A 16,602-nucleotide genomic window follows, 5' to 3' on the forward strand; every position below is an offset into this window, starting at 1 on the left:
GAGTCCGGAGAGCCCTGTTAGTGCTGCAGCCCCTTCCCACTTTCATGGGGGTTTGGCTGCCCGTGCACAAGCGAGCTCTGACACTGCCCCTGGGGTGAGCCCTGCTCTGTGAGAAGGAGCTGTGGGCAACCTTCTTGAAAGCTCCTGCCCCTTGTCTCAGCAGCCACATTTAAGTGCATTTAAGCTCAGGCCCTGGGCATGGGTACCTGTGCTCTGGGCACATCCGTGCCAGATCATGGATCTCACTCATCCTAACCCTGACTTGCTGGCATGACCAAAGCAAACACACATTGTAACCTGTACAGTGCCTTCCTCATTTATGACTATCACAGATGGAAACAAGAAAACAAAGACTGTTGTCGGTGCTTCATCCTTGGTATCTAAAAGATGACAAAAATACAAATCTGCTTGAATGAAAGTTTATTTCATGTATCATAGAAAAATCATGCATATCATCAAGTAAGGCTTTACAACATAAAGGATATAAAGGAAAGATGCATACAAATTCATAATATATAAACTTCTCTCATCATATTACACACAATACTCTTTATAGTTACACATTTAGGAACTAATTACTACCATTGCAGACATTTCACTTGCAAGATTGATCTCTGGTTTAAGGCTAAAACTTGCCCACCTTACTTAAGCAAATTCTTAGAGCTATTCCAAAGAACTTAGCCTGAACAACAAGTAGAAGACTAGACTTGGTTTCTGAGTATCATAGCTGCTGTATTTACATGCAACACCCTCTTTTTACACTTGGTTTTATTCAGGAGTCAGTTAATAAAGTTACCTATATTAAAAAGAACCATTTACTAAGTGACAAATATGACAAATGTAAAAATACCACATGTTTAAGCTTGCAATTACCTGGAAGTGTTTTTCTGCTAGTCACAGTTAATATTTCCTCATAGTTTTTTCTAAGTGATGCATTTCACATTCTCTTATGCAGTTGCTTCATGATAAAGAACAAGAGAGTGTTTTACTTGAAAAACCTGAGAAACTTACCAGACTTATTCAGATATGGTACCTGAGAGTATGAGGTTCTACAAAACAGAGCTGAAGTTTATAAACCTGAATTCTTCATAAACTCCAAATCCTTATTAATGTCAACAAGAGTTTGGAAGCTATGCTAGAGAGGAGAATTATATCTGATTGTCTAATCTTAGTTTCTTTTTGGACAACACACAAAACCACTGAACAAAACTTTCACCATGTCTGAAGCAAAGCAGAGAAAAAAATGGTATCACTGTATTGCATGCAACTGCTATTATCACATTATGTCACCTTTAACAGGTTTCTCATATACATTCATCTGCTGTTTAAATTCTAGCTGCACTGAACTTTCAAACAAGACAGGAAGAAACTACCTTGTTTACTAAGTTAATGGGAAACTACCTCTTGGCTTCAAGTGAAAACTGTATCCAGCTACAGGAAAAGTCAGACACTTTAGAGAAAAAATTAGGTTTACATTCCTTTAAATACAAAGGAATGAGTGTCTGCATCTCATACCTGGCTGCTACTCTAGTTACTCCCAAACAAATTCTTGGAGGATATATAAAACTGAATTGAAAAGAACTGAAAGTGGAATCAGCACTGAACTATGCCCTTCAAACTTATTTTATGTGATATTTGCGATACTGACTTTACACTGCATCCTCATATTTATGAAGGCCTCACAAGGTATAAGGATTCCAAATAATGCTGAATGTACAAGAGAAACAGTTTCACAAACTGGATATAACATGCTTCTTAGGCAAAAATGTCTTTTTGCTATCATGCCTTACTATTTTGGTCAATTTTTGAAATGACAAAGGAATCCCTGTCAAGAAGTTGGCTGCATACACATTATCTATGACAAACCCAAGAGTCTCATTTGCTAAATTGTTTGAAAAGGACAGGATTTTACTACACAATGTATCTAAGTGTCTAATGCTATCATAGTCCACAGCATTTTACAAAGATCAAGTCTCATATTTTAAAATATATGAAAACTTTTCCTTGTACCAAAGGTGATTACTTCAAAGTTTATAAGCATAATCAAGTCGTCTGTCCTGGAAGAAAAATACATTTTTCTGTAGCTTGCCTTCAAGTGTGATCCAAGATGATTATTATGTTATTGAACATAAATTTATATATTAATGTTTCAATGGTGCAGAAGATACACAGAATAAATCATTGTAAAGGAAAACTGTTCCAGCTTTCTGTCACTGTATCAGCTTAATTACACAATGCTGGCAAATAATTCCATTTATAAATAACAACACTGCACCTTTGACAAGATACTCAATCAAAAAAATAGGTTTGCTGAAATGCAGAAAATGTTCCTGTATAAACTGGATTATAATTATAGATCAATTCTTTTGCTTCCTCATCTTCACTGGAGAAATGGTGCAGGCTCTTCCGGGCTGTAAAATATTGTAAAAGTAGAGATAATTTTAATGTCATCCTCCTCGACAGTATTTATCTTGGTAAAGTAAGTTATTTTATGTAGCACAACAAAATGGAATTACAGTAGCTTGTATGTGAAGAACTGGGAAGATGCATCTTCAGAAAGCTGGTTACAGCATATTTTATTACTGGAGAGGGAGAATTTAAAGCCAAGACTGTATGAAGTGGTTATCCATGAGATACTGGCAGTATCTACCAGAAATACCAGTACTTTTAACTCTGAAAGAAATGCATCAGAGTATCAGCCTACTGAAAGCTGCATGGACTGTGCTGGTGAGGACAATAAAATTGAATCCTCCTCTGGTTTATCATGTTGGCAACTCTACACACGTTAAAATTAACGATGGATGGATGGATACAAAAATGGTATTTCAGTGGAATGGCTTAATTACTAAGTGATCACACATGAGTATATTTTTACATGACTATATTTTTCATCTTGTGGTTTATTCTCAAAGTTAGGGAAGATATTCTGCCTTACATTAGCTAAAAATGTGAATTACTCATTGCAAAGTTATGATATGAAGTACTCAGTAGGAGCAGCTTATTCTTCAGTAACTCCCCAAAAGACTGGGGAGGCAGTGAAGAATAATTTAGGATTTTGTAGATGAGATTGGGGTAGACACCGCAGGCTGAAGAAAGTTTGCTCTACCGGAATTGTAGGTCTGTAGATGCCAAAGCTAGTGACACATCTGTGTGGCACTCTGCACAAGCTCCTTGTATGTGTACACACACACAGAACTCACATGCAATATGTCTCAACAGCATTCACATGCAGACTTGGCACTTGCTTTGTCCCACCTAACTTGGATAATGGCCTGAGCAAGCTTACTTCTGTTGGGAATACAGTCTGCAGACAGATACTAGAGAAAGTAGCAAACAAAGCCAGAAAACACACTGCGTTCTAGTATTAGACTACAAAATTAAAACCAGACTCATACTGTATTTTCTCCTATTTTCGCCTTAATTTTTGTCATAGTCCACCATTTAATAGATCACAGGGACACATTCCACTGGACTAGGCTGCTCAGAGGCCCAGTTCTGCGTGGCTGTAAGTTCCCTATCAAAAAGGTTTTGCTACATTTTCACAAAGAGGAATAGGACTACTTCATGCAAAAAAGCACCTTGAATTTGTATGAAATGCAACTTTTACTTCTACACTCTCACTGACCAGCACAAACTGCACTTCTTTACATCACTGTCTACTTTCTTCATTAAGTTGACTCTTTTGATTAGAGATCAAGTCTAGAGACCAACCTCAACTAGCTTAATCATTATGTTCTTCATAGGCCCCATCAAGGAAGCAAGACAATTTCATGAAATAGTCCAGCAGAAGGGTTTGGTAGGGATAAATAAAGGAATAAAGTCTGATTCCTTCAAATACTCCTCTATTCATGTCCTGCTTATTTATAGCAAATAGACCAGTAGTGTCATAAACTATCAAAATGTTATCCATTAGTTACTTCCAGATTCCTAGGGTATAAACAAAAAAAAAAATTAGCAGCTCTGTAAAATTCAAAAACTTCTTGTGCTGTCTATAGTATGCAACTGCAGGGCACGGTATTGCACCCCTCTGACACATCCATACTGCCCAAGCCATATTTATAACCCCCGGTGCATGCATTTTGCAAGCAAAATTGGGAACACATGGAATGACTGTAAGCCAGTTTGGAACTGAAGAAGCCCCAGCAATTATGAATGGAGTACTTTTTTTCTTTTATTGGCTTTGTGCAAGAGAGGCCAAAATGTTACAGGGATATTTTGAAATGGTAGAAAGTCACAGAACAATGCTTTAGAGCCAGCCTAGTGAAAACAGTTTGTGGAATGCTTCGCCTTTTGATGTTACTTTCACTAAGCCATCTATTTCTAGTATCCTTTGGTGTTTTATAAGCCTGTAAAGCTTCTCAGAAAGCACTATGAGGTACTGAACTTTGACAGCTGAAAACGTTTTCAAAGTTTTTCAAGTCATGCTTCACTCTAACCCCCAACATTTATAGATAACAAACTTTTTACCTTCATTAACGAAGAAATCAGCCATATAATATGCTGCTCTTACAGCAGATGGTGAATGTGGAATGCCTGGAGAATCCTTCCACTCAAAAGGATTTTTCTCTGGATGCCACTGCATGCCATAAATTGGATATTTGTATGCTACAACAAAACACAAGGCGTGTAAAGTTGTATGCCTTAAGAATTATGTGCTTAATCTTACTGCTACAAATATACCTCACTTATCAACAGTTTCACAAAAGCGTAAACAGTGAGTTGAAACACTGTTAAAGTCAGAGTGGAACTGAAGGAAAATAAATGGATATTGTAAAAGAAGGGTCTCATTACATGCAACAAAATATCAGTATATCATTTTCTTGATTATTCATTTCAGAATTAATGTATATACACACTAAAAAATAACGTTTCAAGTGCATCAGTCTCAAAGCTTCCTATCTGCTGCCAGCATCACTCAGCATTCACAGCCATACAGGATGCCAGTTCCATGGGAGAGATCCAAGTCTTAGTATCACCCTGAAGGACCCATCGATCCAGGGGCAGCTCCCATCTGCTCCAGCTAGGCCTGATACATTTTGAGGGAGTCAGTCCTTAGCTCTCTTCCAGGGAACATCGGCACAGCAGCTGATGACTGCTCTGTGATAAACCGCTTGCAGGCACGGGTGATGCCTGTCATTAGCCCAATCAGGTTTGCTGATCAAAGTGCTATTCTTCTCTTTTGGAGGACAGCCAGGATGCCACACAGAAGAATCCCATTGGTGACAGCTGGGCCTTACAGTAGGGCTGCTAGTGGTGCACTGATCAAGATAAAACACTCCCTGGAGAGCTAACTTGTTTCCTGAGCTGAGCAAGCCCAGTTTGAAACAGACAAAACAAGTCACGCAAAAGGCTTTTGGAGGAGGGCAATTACCAGCATTGCCGCTAAGGTAATGAGGGATATTGCTGTTCCCTCAGCAGCCTGGATTGTTCTTCCCATACAGCAAACACAGAAAGCACCAGCCTAAGCAGACAGCTGGGAAGCAAGGTTTGACAGAGGCACACTGCACTGCACAGGGATTCAACTACCGCAGCACAAGTGCTGTGCAGTTCACACCACAGCACTCAAATATGCCAGTGCTAAAGTGTAACAGCTTGTCTAGAAGGGAAACAGCAGGTGGGAGGAGTAATGAGGCTCACAGTACTCAAAGATAAAATACCCCTGCAAACAGAAATGCTCCTCACAGCCAGAGCACTGACAGGGCTGATGCTTACCCTGCTATTCTAACAACTTGCAATACAAATTCACATCAGTGCCACAACACCTCTAAAAAACTACCTTGTAACAGTCACAGTTTCCAAAGGAAATTAACTTCCTTACCTTCCATGGTAGATATAAATTCCACTTCATCATCAGTGTTAGTAGTCAGAACTCTATAGAAAGTACGAAGCTCTTCATTATTTGTGAAATTCTGTGATAAGAGAGGAGGAAGAGGGAAAAGGTGTTATTTGCTTATTTATTTCTAGTTTTAACTAAAAAAAAAAGTTTGTATGCAGAAAAAAAAAAAAGATCAAATACCTCCAAGGAGAGGCTCCACACATGAAAGTTTGATGTCAATGGCTCAGTAGCAAGCGCATGTAATACATCATCAGGGAAATTCCTGAACATTTTACTGTCTTTTGCAGCTATTAGAAAGAAAAAAAATTGTATTTTCCATTACCCAAGCCGGTCTCAGATGGATTTAAACTGACAGAAGACAATTAATAAAATGCTGCGCTAAAGTAAACTTTTTTGGCAGTAAATCTTTATTACTTTAGAATATCCTGCAAGAAATATCAGTGAATTAACTACAACAGATTTCCAATATGCTGTTACCACTGAGTACCAGTATTTTCCAGAGAGGATGCAGCTTTGCTACCTAAGTTCTCACTAAAATAAGCATCATTCTTTGACATTCATTTCAGTGGCCCTTCCACTCACAATGAGCACAAGTGACAGAATTTGTGAATGCTCCACAGTCTGCAGATGGATTACTCACAAAGGGTAAAAATATCAACAGAGGCCCCATTTTACCAGTGCTGCTGAGTGCCACAGCTCTACCTTAAGGGATCTCTCTGATTTCAATACTGTTCAAATGGGACAGTAATGGTACTATTCATCATTAGGAAAATGTGATTCGAAAAATTTAAGATCACCTGCTCTCCAAGTTTGAAAGGTTTTGAACCTCTGAATTTTATTCAACTGGGTCACAAAAAAGGACCCTAAGCAGACATTACTCTGTAGGTCTGAATTTTCAAATGAGTCAAAGAGCCACAACTGTGGTTTTTGCTGACTGCTCTTTGTTTCAAATGGCTTGTGCTCACTTCTCTGCTTTAGAAGTGACAGTTGCACTGACTTTACAAAAACAGTCAAGGCAATTTAATTACAAAGAATTTAGCAGAAGATAATAATCAGAAACCTCCCAAACATCCACCCCACAATATTTATCCTTAACAAAACCCAACACCTCTTAGCAAGACTCAGACACGAGATGTAATAAATTTTTCACCTGAGGTAAAGTTCAGAGGGAGTGAAAAACCATTTGTCTTGGTATGAACAAGTAAAACTTCACCACTTGTGAGATATGTAAGCTCTTCGTGTCCAAGACATGTTCCCCATATTGGGAAATAATCTCCTTTATCATTAGCCTACAAAATAAAAGCAACAACATAAGGGAACAGTAATAAAAATTTACAGAAAAGAGACTGACAAGAGCTTCCTACTCTTTTCACTTTCTCTTCTCTAGGTGAGAAGTATAACTACTACAGTGGTGTGAATTGCTACCACAGAAATTTTAACAGTTCAACTGCAGTTGAAATAAGCACAGACTCCCTTAGAGTTTCTCCTAGAATATGAAGACTAAACGATATATGTTTGTGTTGAAGCAGCAAACTGAGCCTAATGTGGATACTGATTTGACTGTTCTACAAGTAATGTTGAGAGCAGCCTAAACAGAAACCACAAAATGGCAACATTTCAATAAAAAAAAGCAATCATTAGAAGGGACACAGAAGAGTCTGTCACCATTTTGAGGGAAAGCCTACCTATTATAATTCATACTTTTCTATGAAGCACACTGATCACATAGCAAGGGACTTTTGCAATGTCTGTGCCCACAGAACTGTATTAAGAAAACATGAATCCTACTACTAGCACAGCTACGGTCTCACGTGACATACTTAAATGATTGTTTAACTAGCAGGTTTGGACCTGTGTTCCAAAAAGACAAAATGTGCATTTAAGCAACATTAAAAAGTGGCAGTCATTTTCAAAAGAATAAAAACTGGCAGGTCAGTGTGAAAACAATATAAAAAAAAAAGCAAAAAGGAGAAAAAGAAAGCAAAAAACCAAGAACCTAACTAGCTTCTTGTGACCTAATTAAGCATGGTGTATACAGGCATTGGAAATCTGCATTTTTAAGTGGTTTGTACCTGATCATAAGCACATGTAGGAGACTGGGATGTTTCAGAACTCCTGTTTTTGTGGAACCTGACTGGTTTTTTCCTAACTTGTTTCTAAACATTTTTAAGTTATGCAGACCACAACACACACACACCACCCCTGAAGAGCTGCTGCTCAAAGCCATTTTTGAGAAAGCTGACATGACAGGCTCAGAATAAAAATGTTCCCCTACTGCATTACTGACAGTATGGTAATAAAAGCCCACAGAACTACTTCTCCTCAGAGCGAAGCAAGGAAGATGTAAAGAAAGAAGGCTGATAGGGCTGCAGAGTCTTCATGACCACCCGTCATGTACAACGAGGCACGGGACTTACATGAAAGACACACAGTGGAGTTGCAAGTGAGGACTAAAACTACTGAAGGCAAAAAATAAACTACAGTTTAAAACCAATTGCAATTGAAACTAAGATTTTGTGCCCCTTCCCCCTTTTTTAAAATAAACTAGAGCCTGGAGGCTAAGCATGTATTAAACAACACTCAAGACATCACATTTTAAAAACTAATTTAAGAGCCGGAAAACAGTATTTAATTTAGATTTTTGCCTAGCTAGTAAAATTCTACTGACTTGAATGGGGATTAGCATTTCACACCCTCTATTCAAAATAAAGCAGAGACAGATCAAAGTAATTTCTCATTCTGAACATTTGCAAATGAAAAGGACCCTTCATATGGGTTAGAAAAAGATAAAATTCAGTCATTCTGTACTTGTAAAGATACTCTTGACTATTGTAGCTTACGTTACATGAGTAAAGCTAGCAATATTTTATAGCACTATTAAGATTTGAAAGATGAAACTCAAAACACAAAATTATCACAAACAGCAAGGAAAAGCCCTGCCTTGATGAACTGAATATTATTTTCTGTCCTTCACTCACTGGCTGTACACATATCAGCTAATAAACCTGTCTCTCTGATCATAAAGTGACATAGGCAATTCAGTTAATCATTGTGAAACGTCAACATAATTTCATAATCGTACAAGAAACCACAAGAAACCCTCGCCCTAGTACTGAATACCAAGACAGAGGCTGCAGTTAACACAGTGAGCAGTTCCAAAGAGACAAATGAAATTGTCCCACATAAAAGTGAGACGCTCTTTGCAAGACACACTGAAAATAAAGACAGACAAAAGCATAGAAACATTGGTGCCACAGGGACTGAAGAGTAAAGGGAGCTCTATTACTGAATTGCAGCAGCTGACTGGTCCTGTGAATGCCAATGCCTGCACTTTCCTTGCCTGCTGTTGGAAAGTCAGCAGCAAAGGTGGAAGAGCAATTCCTCACTGGCAAGTTCACATAGACCTATAAAGTCTCAGGTACAGCAAATAAACAATACTGTTCTCACCTGAAGAACTTTGGAGTTTAAGACCATAACACAACATATAACAGGAGTAGGTGTCACAAGCCTGAATCTTAAGCTATTAATGCAGAAGCTTTATGCAGAAGCAAGAAATAAGCTACCTATTTTCAGGCCTAGAGTTAACATACTGAATGACAGTGCAAAACTATGAAAAATATGAACCTGGTGATTTTGATTTCTGAACAGTGATAATAACAAGAACCAACTGCTCCTTAGTAATTACCTCCAAGGCCTTGTGGTAAAATATCTTAGCAACCCTTGAATACTCTGAAGTCCTAAGATCCACACCACCTCCTGGAAAAAGTACCCTGAAAGGCAACATCCAAGAATATGATTAGCAACAGTGATCAACTCAAAACTTGGACAACGTACACAGAGAAATGTCTGATAGCAGTTTTAAGGGTATGATTCAGGTCTAGGTTTTAGAAATCTACAGACTGGCATCCCATTATGGACAACACAGATCTAGTCAGGAAAGACACTGGAGATTCAAATAGGTTTTCAGGACCAGCCACCTGAGTGGTGGGTAGGTGGGACAGCCCTGTCGGCTCCACTGGCTGTACTGACTAGCATTCCATTAATTATGTGACTTTGGACAGCTAGAGCACATGCAGACAGTTTAGTTTAGGTGTTTCAGTCTTTAATTTAATCTTAGTGTTCTTCTACTGAAGAATGGTTACTCTATCACAAAGTATAGATCAAGCCTCACAAAACATATGGAAGAAGAAAGTGAACAGAAAATACATAAAACACTAAAACACACAGACTTCAGCTGGTATACAAAATGGTTGCAAGCCACGACTCTCTGAGTTCCTATCCTGCCTCTCAGCTGGCTCTCACTATCACTTTAAAATTCCAGCCCAAATCTCAATTCATCCTGCTCAGTTTCAGGAAAGTAGAATTGTGGCCCTGACACAGCGACCTTCTTATTGGAGACAACACAGATCAAAAAGTTCCTATCAAAAAAGGAGGAAAAGTACATTTGACCGTTACCTTTGGTCACACAGGATCCCAGAGAGCTAAGGAAGACAAAGCAATCTCGGGGACAATTTCACAGAAATAGTGCAAAAGCTTTTTCCCCCCCCAAAATACAAGCAGGAATGGCAATTCCCTGTGTGGCTCCACAAACCCAAACAAACACCACAGAAGAGAAAGATTCAGTACAGTCTAGCAGAGAACTTACATGGACACATGATGACACGTAAAATAATCAAGTACTATCAGAAACAGTAACATGAAATAAAGGAAGCCTCTTCTGGCTGTAACTGGAACAGTGCCTGCAGAACCAACAGAACTGGATGTGTGAGCATTCCCCAACTCACTGCTGCAGAACCTCAATTAGATTTACTCAAGTCACATCCATTAGGTGTTGATTTGTTACCGAAATAGGTGTAGGATTTCCTCTATATTTCTGTGCTCTGGAAATGGCAATCTGTATCAGTGAGATACTAAAAAGCAGTTAGAAACAACTAACATCCCACATGATCCCAAGCGTTTGCAGAGAAAATGTGTATTTAAACCCCTGTGACCAGGTTTTTTTTTTAAGTGAATAATGTACAGGATCATCTAAAAGCCATCAAGTATTTAGTGGAAAAGTAGTATTCACAAAAATACAAAAAACTTTACTTCCCAGTATCAACATTGAAAATTAATACAGCTAAAGGTATTTTCAAAAGAGGCCAGATTATTGATTTCTTCAGAGATCTAATTAGACAAATAAGGTGATCTTTACCTGGAAGTGGTAGAAAATTCACTTCACCTGTTCAAACCAAAACCTGGATGATACTAATTAGGAAAAATGATTGTCATTTTTGCTAAAGCAAAAAGGAAACAACCCATTAAGTAGCAATGATAATGGCTTGACATTGTCATAAGCAGATTGAAATGCAACTAGGTGTATTCCAGTATCTCTAACTGGTTAGAGCTGGTTAGATCATTTCCATTGGACATTTCAATGGCTACCTCAGGAGTACATTCACAAAATTATGTCTTTACTATAGCAAATTCCATTATTTTAAGGCGGCAGCATTTAATAGTAAGTAATTTCCAGCTTCGAAGAACAATATGAAAGATCAATGTATCTCTTTCTTATTCTGAATTTCCACAGAATAAAAGTCATGCCCTCCAGAGATCTTTTTTGTTATTTAAACACTTTGTTATTTAAACACAATTTTATTGTGGAAGCCAACAGGTGATGGTAGAGGGCCACAAGAGGAAAATCAGACCATCCTTACTCACCTACATAACACAAACTCAACTGACTTCTGACTGCAAGGACAGAAGGACAAAGGAAATGGATCTACTTTCCAAACACTCTTCTGGATTGACGTAGGTGGTGAGGTAGAAACAATGAGAGACCCCATTGGTGGAAGCCCTTCTGGCAACCAAAGAGAAGCTGGTAGCCATGAGAAAGGAATGAAATGATTCATTTTGTCTCCAGCAGCACACAGCAGAGAAAGCATCACTGTCTTATATTCACTTATAGCGCAAGACTGCAAAGACCCACGTCTTAGTGTCCAAGGGCATCTTGATGTACATAGGAGTACACTGCACTCCCCAGACAGCCAAAGGTCTAAATATTCAAGGTCTACACATGCAGATTAACATTCTAGTATATGCATAAGCTTAACAAATGTATTAATGGTTTAAGATGCTCATCTCATGACTACAAGTAGACCAATCACATGCTCTGGCCTCACACAAAATCAGCTGTGAAGTGTAGCATCAGCTGATTTTACTCTTCTAAAGTGCACTTCTAGCACACTGCAAAAAAACCACAAAAAGTTTTGACTTTTCTTAGTCCACAATAAAAACTGTTAGGCAAGATCACATCCCACATTTGAAATGTAGGAAGAACACGGGGATGGCAGTTGCTACAGATCCCCTGAAAAGCCAGGAAGTTTCTCTAACAAAGACCTAAGCCACAGATCACAACAGGCAAGACAGACCATTCAAGTAGCAAGAGAGAGAGCACACATGGAGAAAAGAGTAGAAGACACTGGAAATCAGAAACTTTCATAATAGAGGAGATATGGAAAGGACTGAAAGAGGGAAGAAAGGGTAGAAACAGGGGTGAAATACCAAGCAAGTGCTATTAAACATCAAAATGAACGTGACAGCTCAAATGAGGAAGACAGAAAAATTAACAAAGAAGAAGTAGAGTATTTCACTTGCAAAATTGCTCTTAAGTATAATGCCACTTCTCCCTGCCTGCAGACAAGCACAAGGGAATGCCAAGATGAGCCTTGGCACTGTTGCAGATTATCTGACGTGTTCCTCAAGGAAGGAAACGCAGAACACCAGTAGTGGATGAAACAATGCATTCTGTGTCTTAGAACGTATTTTCATGTCTTCAGTGCCCAGCGCAACGTCTCGAAAGAGCAGGAAGACAATGTCCATGGGAACACAGCAGAGCTCAAAACCAGAACTATCATGTCTTTCAACAGAAAGCTGAAAGTGATCAAAACTTACCCATTAATAGAGTGGAATATTTTATCATATTCTTCATCTGTAAGATTTAATCTGAAACACCAAAAAATAATTACAGAATACATACAAAATACATGTATTTAACCATAAAAATATAATCTCTACTGAACGGAAATGTCTGTCACAGAAAATATGCAGAAGGCTTGCTTTAAATAGAGTAAAATAGACACAAATCAAAAGAAACATTTCACTTGAAATAGCTCAATCCACAAGATTGAAAACAGGGCCCTGTCAGGTACAGCTCCTGATGAGGTACTCTGAGACCCTTCTGCAGACACTTGAAAAATTTACCATTTACATGAATGGCATGGTTATTATTTCCTGCAGACCGGAAACTCCGGTTTCCAACTGACTCCAAGAAGGGCAGAGCTGCCAACAGTGGGTCACACCCATGCACCCCCAGCCTCCTTGCCAGTGTGGCAGCACGAAAAGCAGAAAAGGTCTTGGCTCTGTTGTAAGCCCTGCTCAGCAATAACAAAAACATCTCTATATTATCAATCCTGTGTTCAGCACAAATCCAAAACACACCCCCACACCAGTTACTGTGAAGAAAATTAACTCTACCCCAGCCAAAACCAGCACAGATGGCTGCACTTCTGCAGAACTGATATGCTGGGTGTCAGTGTTCAGCTTTGCTGCAAGTAACTTAACTGCCAGAATTAGAAGCATCCATTCATTGGTGAAGCTTCTGGTCAACAAACATTCTGAAAGCTCCAGCAGCTACGTGAGGAATGCTGGCTTCTAATTCGGGCACTTAAGTAGTGCTCTTATTGGACTGTGTAGATACATCCTATTTTATTTTTCTGCAGCTGTATTAGTATTGTTTTTAAGTACTGAAATTTATAATTTTATCATCTGGTTTCAGTGGTCTTAAAACTTTATAGCTAAGCATTGGCACGAAGTACTGTCAGCTGTTACTTTGCTACTTTTTACCAAACAACCAAAATACAAGGAATTAGTGACCCATAGTTTGAACAGAACTGGACTTTGGTTTCTGAAAGGAGTACTGACAGCCTTCCTTGATTCCTTGAATTCCAGGGCTACAAAATGTGAAAAAAAAGATATAGCTATCTATGTATCTAGGTATCTATGCGTGTTTGTGGGGCACTACACAGTAGACAGAATATAGCTAACTTCAAAAACCATGCATGCAAACTATAGAAGGCAATTTTACTGGTAAAAGAAATTAGTACTTTTCAAAGAAAGACTATTTTTTAACATAAGAAGAAGCATTAAAAAGTACATGTTCCACTCTGCCTTTATTCTGATTTCTGAAACTCTCTGAAAATTGTGGCATTTTCAAATGGTTTTTGAGGAACAATAAAGACTCATAAAAGCAGTACAACTGCTTTCTGTGCCTCTAAAATGGCACAAACCTTACATAATGCAATTATTATCCATTCTTAAGGATATAAAAAATGTACCTTATTGGCACAGCTCGAGCACCGGCAGATTCCACAAACTTCACATATGAAGCTGCAATATAAGATCTTCCAAACCTCTGGTACTCATCAAAGTGACATTCCTGTGACAATATCCCTGAAGGGCCCAAGGAAGAAAATTAGCACTATACAAATGGCAAATGCTACACACTGAAAGAAAAATCACAAAATCACTTAATCAATTAGTTTGGAAAAGACCTCTGAGATCATCGAATCCAACCTATGACTGAACACAGGTCAACTAGACCATGAAACAAGTGCCACGTCCAGTCTTTCCTTAAACACCTCCAAGGACAGTGACTCCACCACTTCCCCTGGGAAGTCCATTACAGTATGTAATCACCCTTCCAATAAGGAAGTTCTTCCTATGTCTAACCTAAACCTCTCCTAGGTAGCTTAAGACTCTGTCCTCTTGTCCTATTGCTAGCTGCCAAGAAGAGAGCGACCCCAACCTGGCTACAACCTCCTTTCAAGCAATTGTAAAGAACAGTAAGGTCACCCCCGAGCCTTCCATTCTCCAGCCCAAACCACCCCAGGCTCCTCAGCTGCTCCTTCTAAGACTTGTGCTCTCATTAATTAATTAATTAATTAACCCCCCATTTCCCATATACCAGCTTGCAGCGATACATCTACTGCCTAGAAGAACCGCACGCACCGAGACAACGGGGCATCAATTACGGTGCTCCGTCACAAGGTACCACATAAACACACATTAGCTGACTAAGAGCCGGCTTCCCTGCTATGACTGCTCAGCACTGTGACTTCTCTCAAACCAGACTGATTTTTAGCGAAAGGACGTAGAGCGTAACGCTGCTTTCAACAGCTCTAGGCAAACCTACGCTCCGGGAGACGCTTCCGTCCCCCCGCCCGGCCAAGGCAGGGTGCGAGGCCCCGCGGCCCCTTACCGATGATGGGTCTGTCATTGCGCTCCGCCGCGAGGTCGCGCCGCGCCAGCGAGGCGGGGGAGCCGCAGCGCAGCAGCACCAGGAGGAGCGCGGCGGCCGCGATGGGACGGAGCCCTGCCAGGCGCCCCATGGCCACCGCCGGGCACAGCTACGGGCTCCCGGCTCGGTGCACGGCTCGGCACGGCGCGGAGCACGGCCCGGCTGCCGGCTCGGCTCGGCTCGGCACCCGGCCCTGCGCACGCAGCTCCAGACCCGCCCGCAGCGCAGCTCGCTGGGAAATGCAGTCCCGGCCCGCTGCCCCGCCCGCGGGCTGAGCCCGGCCCGAGCACACCCCCCGCTGCCGCCCGCGGCCTCGTCCTTCTCTGGGAGAGGGGTGCTGGTGTCGCCGAACGGTGACAGAAGAGGCTGGTTCAACCAGAAAGGGTTTATTAATTAAAACGGTATTAATACATTTAAAAAAGAGAGAAAAAAAATTAAAAAACATTGTGCATTACATCGTGCTTACAGTCAGTAGTAATCTATATTTGCACCGTTTAACAGGAACATTATTTTTTTTTAGAGGCACTCCCGATGTTTATAAAGAATAATGCACTTAGGGATCTGTGTTTTGTTGACTGCTGCTCGAAGCTGCAACACCACCACGCGCCATACCAATATCTCTACCATTCATTATGTAAATTATCTTGTGTCCGTATTTTTAGCAGCAGTTGCAATTAAGAGTTCCCACCTCTTATATAATATATAAACATTAAAAAATAATTAACAGTTCAGGAAAAAATAACTGCACTCTATGCTCTAACTGCTGTGTTATGCAAACATGCTACCACTTAATAACAGACCAGGGTATTTTTGAAGATATTTAGGACTTTATATTCATAGAGCTGGATGAGTCCAAATAAAGATTTAAAAAAAACCCAGCTACATATGCATGTGCATATACATATACATATGCAGTCAAATGAGGTTTCTGCTACATAAACCAGCAGTGATCAGAAATTGGTTTCATAGGAAAAGTTTAAATTTTCTTGTTCACTGAAATATGGTTCATTCCTTTGTGCAGTTTACATTCATGGATGAAAATTGAAGGGCTGTAATATTAAGACAATAGCTTCGGTTCTCCAGCTGGTAAATGACTTGGAACTTGAGTTACACACTTGAACAATTGCCAGATACCTGACTACTTAGTCTATTTTCTTATAAAGAAGAATTTGCAGTTCATTGAACTCCTCTATTTAAGGAGCTTTTGTATCACAAAATAGTTCAATCTGAGAAAAAGAAATATATATGAAATACATTTTCATAGAATCATATATCTGAAAAGGGTTTATTTAAATTTAAGCCCCATATCAAAAATATTCTGAAAGAGAAAAATGAAAAATGCACTTGAGGAAATTTGGGAATTGGAAGAAAAAAAATTAAGAGGTTTTTGTCAGTTTTGAAAGAATTTCTGGCATCGATCTTACCACAG

At 39.6% G+C, this 16,602-nt stretch overlaps 1 protein-coding gene across 1 annotated transcript; it reads right to left on the minus strand.

Annotated features, from left to right (window-relative positions):
• Positions 1–403: 403 nt before the first annotated feature.
• GGH (gamma-glutamyl hydrolase) lies at positions 404–15,365 on the minus strand. Its single transcript, XM_048286472.1, has 9 exons — positions 15,135–15,365; positions 14,212–14,326; positions 12,770–12,820; positions 9,522–9,606; positions 6,987–7,125; positions 6,017–6,123; positions 5,819–5,909; positions 4,468–4,605; positions 404–2,411 (listed from the first exon to the last, which is right to left on the minus strand). Exons 1-9 carry the CDS (start codon positions 15,262–15,264, stop codon positions 2,290–2,292), a joined length of 978 nt encoding a protein of 325 aa, XP_048142429.1. The 5' UTR covers positions 15,265–15,365; the 3' UTR covers positions 404–2,289.
• Positions 15,366–16,602: the final 1,237 nt, after the last annotated feature.

The sequence above is a fragment of the Corvus hawaiiensis genome, chromosome 26 (genome assembly GCF_020740725.1).
Source record: "Corvus hawaiiensis isolate bCorHaw1 chromosome 26, bCorHaw1.pri.cur, whole genome shotgun sequence".
NCBI classification, from domain to species: Eukaryota; Metazoa; Chordata; class Aves; order Passeriformes; family Corvidae; genus Corvus; species Corvus hawaiiensis.

What these genes read in the sequence shown, in the direction of transcription:
- GGH (XM_048286472.1), bottom strand. Translation starts at nt 15,264, where the DNA reads ATGGGGCGCCTGGCAGGGCTCCGTCCCATCGCGGCCGCCGCGCTCCTC. An exon ending in TTTACCACAAGGCCTTGGAG is followed by an intron (nt 7,126 to 9,521) that starts GTAATTACTAAG and finishes TTTATTTTGTAG; the next exon opens with GCTAATGATAAAGGAGATTA. An exon ending in ATTTATATCTACCATGGAAG is followed by an intron (nt 4,606 to 5,818) that starts GTAAGGAAGTTA and finishes GTTTTGTTGTAG; the next exon opens with CATACAAATATCCAATTTAT.